This window comes from Centruroides sculpturatus, unplaced genomic scaffold (genome assembly GCF_000671375.1).
Source record: "Centruroides sculpturatus isolate CEXI.00-Female unplaced genomic scaffold, Cexi_2.0 scaffold633, whole genome shotgun sequence".
Lineage (NCBI taxonomy): Eukaryota > Metazoa > Arthropoda > Arachnida > Scorpiones > Buthidae > Centruroides > Centruroides sculpturatus.
The window spans coordinates 269,607-282,577 of NW_019384853.1; the positions used below are offsets into that span (position 1 = coordinate 269,607).

At 28.1% G+C, this 12,971-nt stretch overlaps 1 protein-coding gene across 1 annotated transcript in view; it reads right to left on the bottom strand.

Moving 5' to 3' along the window:
- The window catches only part of LOC111630507 (solute carrier family 2, facilitated glucose transporter member 1-like), a 66,027-nt gene that overhangs the window by 8,874 nt on the left and 44,182 nt on the right, over window positions 1–12,971 (bottom strand). The window contains exons 5-7 of the mRNA XM_023374619.1: window positions 5,413–5,553; window positions 361–498; window positions 85–278 (exon numbers count right to left, since the gene is read on the bottom strand). Coding sequence (XP_023230387.1) covers window positions 85–278; window positions 361–498; window positions 5,413–5,553 — 473 coding nt within the window. The remainder of the gene's footprint in view (window positions 1–84; window positions 279–360; window positions 499–5,412; window positions 5,554–12,971) is intronic.

The following is a 12,971-nucleotide window of genomic DNA, read 5'->3' on the forward strand; positions in this document are numbered from 1 at the left end:
TACATTTTTTTAAATCTTGATTCAAATGAGATATTTACAGAGTTAAACTATAAACTACATAATTTTTAACTAGGAGATACTTACTGCACTTATTCCTATAAACTGTTGGCCTGCATGCATTGCACACATTAATAAGACGGCTGAGCGAAGAGTCTGATCTTTTAAAATATTTTTCATGGTCCATTTGTGATTAGATTCTTTTGCTTTTTGTTCTTTTTTCAATAATGAAATATCTTCTTTTAGCAGTTCAATTGGTAAACCTCTTAACTTTACTAAAGCTAAAAATTTTTACCATAATTAGTAAAATTTGAGTTTTTCTTTGATAGTCTTCTGACAATCTATATTATCATCATTGCTTACCTTCTAAAGCTTTCTCATGGTCATTTTGGTTGATATATAAGTAGGCAGGACATTCTGGACAGAATGGTAACAACAACAGACCAATTGTTACAGAAACACTATATAATGAAAGTAGGACAGGCCACATAGCTTCTGTACCTAATATAAAAATATATTATTGTATTAAATTACTGCAGAATTATAAAGAGTAATTCTCCCCAAGCCAGTTTTAGCTGGTCAATCAATCAGTTTAAATTTTAACTGGTCAGAAGAAATATTTAAGATAATCACACTATAGAAATAGTATGCAATTGAGCATTATAGTTTGTAAATAAATTTGCAGTAGGAGTTAGCCAACATTGTAGATTGACTAAAATTTTTTCTGGGGAAAACACTAAAAGAGCATTACTTTCAATTCATTTACAAATAATTTATTAAATCATTTCTTTAAATTTAAATATGTTATTTTAATTTAAAGTTTATCTAATTGTGTAAGGAGTCGATTCTGACCCATTTCATTTTGTTTTGGGATTATTTTTAGTTCATTTTCTTATTTAGCATTTTATTTTGTTAAGGATAACTACCGCACCTCACCCAAACAAAATTCTAAAAACAAAAAAAGAACAAAATTCACCTCACTATGACAACTGCCAAAGGCAAATCAAATCAACCCGGAAATGACATCTTGGGGGGAGACTTCCAAAGGGAAGTTAAAAGAATGATCTCCCAACCCAAATTGTTACCAAAAATTTTAAAAGAATTATATGAGGGTGATATGATGTGACATGGAAAGAAGATTACTAGAGTCACATAAATGTTAAATATATATATGTAAATAGTGTCAGTGGGCATCAGAGAAAAGATTTATGCATACAGTAGCAGAGATACAGATTACCATCTTATGGTAGTAGTGACTCTTTCACGCATATGCTTGTGAAACTTGAAGTACTGACCATCTCCAACACTTTTCACTCAATACCTGAACAAATGGATCTTACAGAACAATTTAAAACTAGAAGTTCAAGGGAAACACCCTGTATAGTAGTATCCTGAATGTACCACACAGAAAATTTATAACACAAAAATAAAGACATTGTATAAATTGGCACTGCACAATACCCTGAATCTCAAAAATTGACACTGAAAACAGATCAATTAACTAATATGCAATTTAGAAGGCACATTAGAGTCCTAGAAACTTAATAACCTGACATTCTGTAAACTTTTATGTAAAAAAATATACCTGTAATCTAATTTTTTACCTCTAACTTAACACTAGGATCAAATCAGTTATCATTCTTCACTGACAGCACATAATAGCATCAATTCCACATATTAACAAAGAATATAACCCTTTTTCCAAGGTGCCACTGCAAAACAGCATCACATGTCACTAACTTGAAAGTAGCCACTGAATAGCCAATATTTTTAAAATTAAAATTAAACTACAAATAAAATAGTTACTATTGGTATGTAGTTAATACATATATAGATTTGCACATATAATGCCTTATGAAAATTCTGCTATTTAGAATAGCTGTACGAAAACTGACCAGTTTTGTGGCATCATTGTTATGCTGAAAAACTTGTTGTTTTCAGTAACTTGTCACCAGAGAAGACGAATTACCAAAAGTGTTCACATTACGTTAAGCTTGTGGGACTACTGTATTCTATCAAACTTTGTTAAATACTGGAATAGTCTTCCATTAAGAAGTATGATAGTAGGAACTACATTGTTTTCCTTAACTAAAAAAAAAATATCTACCTAAAATTTCTTCTTGACCAAGAATTTGACTTATTAATATTCCTAATGTAAGTCCAAGTTGATGAAGAACTCCAAGAGGTCCTCTAAGATGGAGAGGTGCTACTTCCATTAAGTACATTGGTCCAACACTGGAACCCAAGCCTGTATTAAAATCAAATTATCAAATCAAAAAATTGAATTTTTTTTTTACTCTTTTGAAATTGATATTTCTAAAATTCTTGTTCAATAACTGATTATATACCATAAAATAATTATATGCATAACAATTATAAATATTATATTAAGTTATATATATATTTATTATATTTAACAAATACTTTGTTGTTATTAAACTTTAGTACTTATTGTTAAAAATTTTAAAATTATTCTGCACACTAAGAGATTAAAATAAGATAGTATTCAAGAACTGTATTAAAAATAATAAAAAGTATAATAAACTCCTGATAACAGCGTAGACAATCTTCATGAGAACTGAAAAATAATTGAAAAAGTTTTAATTGTGGATTTAAATTTTTGCATTAACTCCCTGAGATTAATTTCTGCAACTTCTGTTACCATCATAAATAATATACTCTTCTTTGTCATTTAAAAACAAAAATGATTGCATTAATTCAAATTAATAAAACAGATAACTTTCTTAAATGATTAAATCTTATTTGTATTGCTGTAATAAATATAACAAAAAATCAGATAACAATTTTGCCTTTACATAAAGGAAATAACATTTCATTAAAGAATTTAATTGTAACACACAATTTTTTATTCCAGAAGTCTGAAATTCTGTCATAAAATTATTATTATTAACACCTAATCATTCAAATAATTCAGTAACAAATTATTGTTTTTCCTCAATAACAGTCAGTCATTTAAATATTTTTGCTTTTATTGAAAATGAAAATCTGTTTATAATAAAGTTTAAGTAACTGAAATTTTTCCATTATAACTAAATTATTCATTTCCATAATCATAATTTATTAATATAATTTTTAACAAATGCTTCAACACCTTACTGCTATTTTCCTGCTAACGATGATTTCAGATATATTTTTAAATTTAATTCAAATATTTATTCCATTTTTAAATAAAAAAAAGTATAATGAAAATTATTGAATCATTTCTTTTTAGTTAACTTTGTGATTTTTACGTAATAAAATATTGACTTTAGATGAATGTTTACCCAAAATTCTAAAAACTTTTTAAAATACTCTTTTCAAGAAAAAATTAAACAACTCATTTTAAATGTAACAAATTGAAAATAAACTGTATAATAGCACTGACTGATCTTAACTGAATTCCATTTTCATTGTCAAAAATATTTGTCACAAACTTAATTAAAAAGATATTACATTAGTTTTAAAGCAATAAATTCAATTCAGGTCTGTAGTGAATCAAATATAAACATATATTTAGAATTTTTACACATATTTGATATATACTGATCTTTAAAATAATTTTATGGACTTATGACATTTATACACAAACATAAAACATAATTATTTTAAAAGCTCAATATATTTTTATGAATGTAAATTATATAAATGTTAAATGATTTTTCATTCAAACTATGTTCAGTTACATAAATTTTTCTTTTAGAAACTTAAAAATATACATACTAATAAAAACACACATACTTTTGATTTCTATTTACAAAAAATATCTTACTGAAAAATATTTCTAATGTATAATTTATATTACTGACATACCAACATAAAAATAAGTTACAAGAATTCAATAATTGCTCGAACAGAACTTCAAACTGTCATCCAAAACCAAACTTCAGATCAACCAAATTGAAAGGAGATAATATAAATCACAATGATAAATGACAAATCTCTCATCTTTTCCAACATGTAACCAGATCTAAACAGGTTCTAAAGGAATTACACATTTGAATTGTTCTTCAACAGCCTATAAAATATCAATGCCTTTTTAAATTAATATAATCATACCATCACTCAAGAACAAAAGTACAACACAGATTATTAAGAGAATACTTAATAATTAAATGAAAGATTTAGAAAGTTAGAGAAATTCAACTTGAATTTATTACATTAACCACTTTTGAAATATATATTAACCAATTTTGAATATATATGAAAATAAATGAAATTAAGAATAGTTTATAAATGATAACTTTATAGATTGATTGATCACAGCATTTGCTACAATACATAAAATAATAAATATCTGCTGCCAAAGGCAAATCAAATCAACCCGGAAATGACATCTTGGGGGGAGACTTCCAAAGGGAAGTTAAAAGAATGATCTCCCAACCCAAATTGTTACCAAAAATTTTAAAAGAATTATATGAGGGTGATATGATGTGACATGGAAAGAAGATTACTAGAGTCACATAAATGTTAAATATATGTATGTAAATAGTGTCAGTGGGCATCAGAGAAAAGATTTATGCATACAGTAGCAGAGATACAGATTACCATCTTATGGTAGTAGTGACTCTTTCACGCATATGCTTGTGAAACTTGAAGTACTGACCATCTCCAACACTTTTCACTCAATACCTGAACAAATGGATCTTACAGAACAATTTAAAACTAGAAGTTCAAGGGAAACACCCTGTATAGTAGTATCCTGAATGTACCACACAGAAAATTTATAACACAAAAATAAAGACATTGTACAAATTGGCACTGCACAATACCCTGAATCTCAAAAATTGACACTGAAAACAGATCAATTAACTAATATGCAATTTAGAAGGCACATTAGAGTCCTAGAAACTTAATAATCTGACATTCTGTAAACTTTTATGTAAAAAAATATACCTGTAATCTAATTTTTTACCTCTAACTTAACACTAGGATCAAATCAGTTATCATTCTTCACTGACAGCACATAATAGCATCAATTCCACATATTAACAAAGAATATAACCCTTTTTCCAAGGTGCCACTGCAAAACAGCATCACATGTCACTAACTTGAAAGTAGCCACTGAATAGCCAATATTTTTAAAATTAAAATTAAACTACAAATAAAATAGTTACTATTGGTATGTAGTTAATACATATATAGATTTGCACATATAATGCCTTATGAAAATTCTGCTATTTAGAATAGCTGTACAAAAACTGACCAGTTTTGTGGCATCATTGTTATGCTGAAAAACTTGTTGTTTTCAGTAACTTGTCACCAGAGAAGACGAATTACCAAAAGTGTTCACATTACGTTAAGCTTGTGGGACTACTGTATTCTATCAAACTTTGTTAAATACTGGAATAGTCTTCCATTAAGAAGTATGATAGTAGGAACTACATTGTTTTCCTTAACTAAAAAAAAAATATCTACCTAAAATTTCTTCTTGACCAAGAATTTGACTTATTAATATTCCTAATGTAAGTCCAAGTTGATGAAGAACTCCAAGAGGTCCTCTAAGATGGAGAGGTGCTACTTCCATTAAGTACATTGGTCCAACACTGGAACCCAAGCCTGTATTAAAATCAAATTATCAAATCAAAAAATTGAATTTTTTTTTTACTCTTTTGAAATTGATATTTCTAAAATTCTTGTTCAATAACTGATTATATACCANCCGCTCATTGGTTAAAAGACATCAGACCATCGGCGGACGTCTTATAGAGCTGGTAAATGCTTATTGGTGGACTCCAATGCTGTTCCAATCCTATAAAAGCATTGAAGTTCTGGCGGGAAGATCAGTTTGCTTCGGACATAGGAAGTGAACTCACGCTGACCTGAGTTCGCCTAAGTGGTTTTAGAAGTTTGCCTCATCTTGTTGTATTGTTGTGGACTTTGAATTTGTACGTCGCAAGGTGCTTTCCCGACGGACCTGTTGCAGTGGATGATTACCTTGAACTTTGTTAATATCTGTTTGTAATTCTTATATGTGAACTTTAATTGTAACTGTACATACGTTTATTTTCAATATACATTAAGTTTTAAATTTAACTGGCTCTGAAGAGATATTTTAACTTGACTACTTTCATAAATGATTACATAATTTCTTTTACCAACAAATCTCCAATTGATCAAAGCACAGAGATATTTTTAAATATAAACTGCAAATTGTCTATAAATAAAAAGTTCACACAAAATTATATCTGAAGTATTGTTTTCATAAATTTTTTTTCAAACATGGAATTACACCACTTCCATAGTAATAAAAATTTTGTTTCTGGACTGTATCTCTTGTTAGCATAACTGTATATACTCCTGCTTTCTTTATCTGATGATAGACATAAGTAGAAAATCCATCATGATCTGTATGCTATTCATCTTAGCAAATGGCAAAATTAGTGTTACTATGCCTTCCATATAAACTACAAAACTAAAAGATAAATTCATTGGTGTTACTTTACTTACTATTTTATTTTTCAAACAAACTTCTAACTAGTCTATTTGCTACTTTTGTTGGGAAACCATGTGAATGCCAGATGGACCACTGAATTAATTTCTTGTCTTCTGTGTGCTGGGAAGGATGGGTGCGAGACCACCCTCAATGTGAGGGCCCAAAAGGCAGCTAATATATACAAATTTACACTTTCAGGTTTTCTGAAAACTTTAGTTCAGATACCTGACCTTTGATATATGGTGAGATCCAGAATTATCAATTTTAGAACCTTCAAATTTTATCTAAGCTGATGTTCTAATCCAGAACAAAGACTCGTTTTCTTATGTAATCTTGGTTTTCTGTATAAGCAACAATGAAGGACTTTTGTTTTTATTTGATATATTGCTAATCAATAACTTGATAAAAGACTAAATCACATAACTTGCAAAGAACTTTGTTGAAAGCTTTCATATAATTTTAACTACTGCATTACTGTGCATGCAATGATGATATGATAATTATATATATAATATGATAATTATATTACCACTCTGTATATTTGAAATATAAATAATTAATGCCAATTTTTTTTTTTGTTCTATAAGCTGTTCTATATTCACTCAACGAAAAGTGAAATAAAGAAGTGAATAGTGCCAAATGATTGTTATACAGTAGAACCTCGATTATCCGCCCCCCCGATCAACTGACCCCTCGGTTAACCGACCGTCCTAGTCGGCAAATTTCANTCTGTGTCATTAATGAGATCTCCTAGTTTCGTGATTATTCACTTGATATTTCAGCTTTACTTCAGATAAGATTTGTTCAGTCAATCTAATTTGATCAACTAAGTTTCAAACATATGGCTCTATTAACAAAACAAAATTAATCTTTGTTGTTTATTCAGAAAACAGATTACATAAAAAAAAGAAATGTTTTTCTGGATTAGTCACCATCAAGTTAGATTGAATTTGAAGATTAGCTCGTTTTCGATTTTAGAACAATTTAAAATTTAAATGTTCAAAGATAAAAATGAGTGTGTCCCAGGCAGTAAATGCTAATCTGAAATATATCACATATACAGTACATGAATTTTATCCTATTTTATACTATCTGTCATAAAGTGCAACTGAATCTTAATGGTTAATCACTTTAAAGTATTTACTTAGAACATGAATGGAACATTGCTCCACAAATCTAATATTGAACAAACCAACATCTAATCACAACATGTCTAACCCACTTACTTTAGCATCATAAAACAGTGCTCACCTAGAGAGCCTTAATTTGAATATTTAGTGCAGAAGTTGTAATGTTCTCTAACTTTTGCAATAATTGACCTAGACATTGAGCCAACATATGGAATTTTATTACAAAATTGGTGTAATTCTATTTTTCCTTATATTGATGTATTTAAGGATCTGAATTTCAACTGATTCAAAAATATTGATAAAAGTTTATTAAGTTTGCCTACATCCCACATTTCTATGAATTTAAATACACGTAAGTATTCATTATACAAATAACTTTCATGAGAATTAATTAAACTAAATATTTTTTGGGAGCCATAAATAAACTTATACCATTTTTATTATTAAACTGTTCAAATCATTAAATGTTAATTATTTAGATTTCACTTGAATTAAGCTAAGTTTATAAATAAGAACAGGAAACAAAATACTATTCTTTAATCTCAATATTCATTTACTTATAAGCATAATATAATTTAACAATAAGTTTAATATTATATTCTGTTTTTCATTTCAGATTGATATATGAAGGGTCAATATATTCATGTTATGTATCATTTGAGGTTTCTAGACAAACAGTTATGTAAACAGTAAATATAAACTCTTCTAAAACTATTTAGATTAAACAAAATAAAAGCATGAAAATTTCATGTAGTAAAAGAAAACCATGATATTTTAAGGGGAAAAAATACAATCAGTAATTGATAATACAATTTATAGAGCAAACATCACAATTATATGATTATAGAAACTTAGATCTAAAAGTAATAATGAACAATAGAAAAATATACAAGTTCCAATACATATGTGAAACAATTACATAAAACTAAAAAGGATATACAATTAAAATTATGTATCTATAGATATTTGTTTTGTACATAGATATAAGAACTGTGTAAGACTCCATAAGAATAAATATAATGAAAAAATTTTTTAAATGGAGCACAATATATATACATAAATTACAATTGTAGAACTTTTGGAACACTCGTCCATCAACAGAATACATTTAGATCATTACTTTGGAAGACACTTAACATTGTTACCATAACACAAGAATAAAATTTCATTGACATTTTTAACAATAGATTTTTATAAAATTATTTTATTATATAATTACTTTAATATTAAAAGAATAATCTTTAAAATCATTATTACAAGTCAACAGAATAACTTTGTTAAAACAAAACAACTCATTTTTAACATTAATGTATGAAATTGTAAAATTGTGCTCCTTAGAAGATATTAAATACTGTACCTACAAATTTTTCAGGAATTTCATAGTATATTCTTGTCCCTAAGATAAATGTTTTAAGATGGCACATCAAAATCAATTTAATATTAAATGTTGTTTCCAATAGATATTAAATAGCTTATAATAATAAGCTTTAAATAGCATTGTATAATTTGCAGCTATATTTTGTTATAGAAGTGAATTTTGAGATATCTATCTATATGCTATTTAAAAATTTAATATTGTATTTTCAATTATACATGGCATTTGTATTCCTTATAATTTGGTTATTTTATCTGTGTGTACAATTTATATGTATAAATTTATCTGTGTCATTAATGAGATCTCCTAGTTTCGTGATTATTCACTTGATATTTCAGCTTTACTTCAGATAAGATTTGTTCAGTCAATCTAATTTGATCAACTAAGTTTCAAACATATGGCTCTATTAACAAAACAAAATTAATCTTTGTTGTTTATTCAGAAAACAGATTACATAAAAAAAAGAAATGTTTTTCTGGATTAGTCACCATCAAGTTAGATTGAATTTGAAGATTAGCTCGTTTTCGATTTTAGAACAATTTAAAATTTAAATGTTCAAAGATAAAAATGAGTGTGTCCCAGGCAGTAAATGCTAATCTGAAATATATCACATATACAGTACATGAATTTTATCCTATTTTATACTATCTGTCATAAAGTGCAACTGAATCTTAATGGTTAATCACTTTAAAGTATTTACTTAGAACATGAATGGAACATTGCTCCACAAATCTAATATTGAACAAACCAACATCTAATCACAACATGTCTAACCCACTTACTTTAGCATCATAAAACAGTGCTCACCTAGAGAGCCTTAATTTGAATATTTAGTGCAGAAGTTGTAATGTTCTCTAACTTTTGCAATAATTGACCTAGACATTGAGCCAACATATGGAATTTTATTACAAAATTGGTGTAATTCTATTTTTCCTTATATTGATGTATTTAAGGATCTGCCAGCTAAAACACACACCAATAAAAACAATATTGGAGTAGTCCAAGACATAGCCAAATATTGCAGAGCCACAGCACTAGCGGAAATATAAATTTNATACTACATTGTGCTTACAGAACAAATAAAAAAACGACACAGTTTCAAAATATGGTAAATTAATGCCAAGGTGAACCATTGGGAGATAATGCTTCACCTTAAAATAATGGCAACTTACATTTTCTTTTGATCCCAACAACTAAGCCAAATGTAGCTTCACTACTAGAATTACCTCCCAAACAGGTCCTTCTGATATCATGAAAGCTAATTTTTTTTATGTTGAATGAATATATAGCATGGAGTTAAAATTTTTATTCATTTAAGAGATTAATCTACTGTCAAAATTTATATTATAAAGATCACATTATTTCAAATTTGAAGAAAATAGGTTTGCAGAAATCATAATTACACTATCATCAAATCATCATCGAGCAAAAGTTTCACAAAGGCTAAGCTTAGAAATGTCCATTTTGTCGGTTTTATGTATTATATTTATTACATTAAAATTTTTCTTAAAAACTTTAATATAATAGAATCCACTTATTGAAAATCACAGACATTATCATTAGTCATTTAACATTAACAAATTAGCACATCAAAACAAACTTATAAAATTTTGCTTATTGTAATCAGTCTGGTTAGTTATTTTTCTGAAGATAGAATAAAGATTATTCTTTTTGCTTTCTTTTTGTACAATAAGTCAACATGTGGCTGATAATATACAATTATTATCAATAATTATCAGTCTTAACCACTGATTTTAATATTAACCATTTTAACCATTATTTGCTCACAGTATAATAGTTTANAATACCTTAGAAATTTAAAATTCTTTTATTTTGTGTTATATATATAATGGTCTTTCAGAAGTAAATTATATTTTAATCATAATCATCCACAAATTATTTAGAAGCATGAAGACAAACATAGTTGATATATAGTCGACTGAAGACTTGCCGTCTTCCCATGAAGAGAAGAGAAAATTAAAACTCACATTTTCTATCAGCACCGAATGGTCATCATATGCTATATATTCATTAATGGTTATCATTCTAATGGCTTGAAATGGGTCAGCTTTCTATAACACTTACGTTGTCCTTCTCTTCAATTTATTTTTATAAATCAGAAGAACCTATGGCCAGATCAAAACATCTTTACCTCATACCAGTTGAGTAAAGCCAGGGTGAATCTAATTCTGCTAGTAGGGAAAATAACAAAATTTGCTTTATTAATAAAATAATTTTAGGTGTTATCAGTCTGGTTACATACATTTCATTTTACTTTCACTTACCACATTCCCACTTATAGATGGTGATAATACAATTAATATATTCTAACTTAAACATACTTTTAACTATTTATCAAGACCAAAGCTGTAGTTTATAATTTTTTGAAGTTAAATAATTATATAGTTTTAAAATATTTTCATAAAAATAATTATTTAACCTTGAAATGCTAAATATTTTATGAAATTAAACTGCAGCTTTGACAAAGTTGAAAATGCAAAATAATACGTCCACTAGTTCAATACAAGATATTAGGTAATCCTACAGACTTGCCGTCTTCCCATGAAGAGAAGAGAAAATTAAAACTCACATTTTCTATCAGGTATTATATTTATTACATTAAAATTTTTCTTAAAAACTTTAATATAATAGAATCCACTTATTGAAAATCACAGACATTATCATTAGTCATTTAACATTAACAAATTAGCACATCAAAACAAACTTATAAAATTTTGCTTATTGTAATCAGTCTGGTTAGTTATTTTTCTGAAGATAGAATAAAGATTATTCTTTTTGCTTTCTTTTTGTACAATAAGTCAACATGTGGCTGATAATATACAATTATTATCAATAATTATCAGTCTTAACCACTGATTTTAATATTAACCATTTTAACCATTATTTGCTCACAGTATAATAGTTTAAATTTCTGCCAGCTAAAACACACACCAATAAAAACAATATTGGAGTAGTCCAAGACATAGCCAAATATTGCAGAGCCACAGCACTAGCGGAAATATAAATTTGCTGTCTGGAACGCTTTCGGTTAACCGATGTCTTGGTTGATTGATATTCGGATAATCGATGCTCTACTGTAATTAATTGTACAGTATTTGATGATTGATGATTACATGTAACTTACAGTGTAGATTTCCATAACATGTTCCCAACAATACCCCCATATAGTACATACATACTATGCATGGAAGTATCCTCTGGTAAAATTATTTTTGAACATCTCTGTATAAAAGATGTTGGTGTGATGTTTCCAAATCTTGGCAGTCTCTCTGGTCTGATTTTTGATAAATCTAGATTTTTAATTCTGTCTCCTCTATTAATGTTTCATAGAAAATTTATATATAATCAACTAATACATTTTTATATTAAATTGGAAGACAAATTGCACAAAATTTTAATTCCACAATTCCTTAGCTTATCCTATGTTTAATTAGACTACAGGAAATGAACTTTCACCACTTTTGTTGGGATAAAAAAAATCGTCTGGCACATGCTTTTCCCGCCTTTTTACGAACGACCGTTGTTGCCATAGAAACGGCGATCAGACCATCTTGAAGACTCGACCGCTCATTGGTTAAAAGACATCAGACCATCGGCGGACGTCTTATAGAGCTGGTAAATGCTGATTGGTGGACTCCAATGCTGTTCCAATCCTATAAAAGCATTGAAGTTCTGGCGGGAAGATCAGTTTGCTTCGGACATAGGAAGTGAACTCACGCTGACCTGAGTTCGCCTAAGTGGTTTTAGAAGTTTGCCTCATCTTGTTGTATTGTTGTGGACTTTGAATTTGTACGTCGCAAGGTGCTTTCCCGACGGACCTGTTGCAGTGGATGATTACCTTGAACTTTGTTAATATCTAATGTTTGTAATTCTTATATGTGAACTTTAATTGTAACTGTACATACGTTTATTTTCAATATACATTAAGTTTTAAATATTTGTAGCATTCCAGGATTTTATGATTGAGGTCTTGATTTTCTTTACCGCAGTCACATGCCGCTGAATTCCTCTTGCC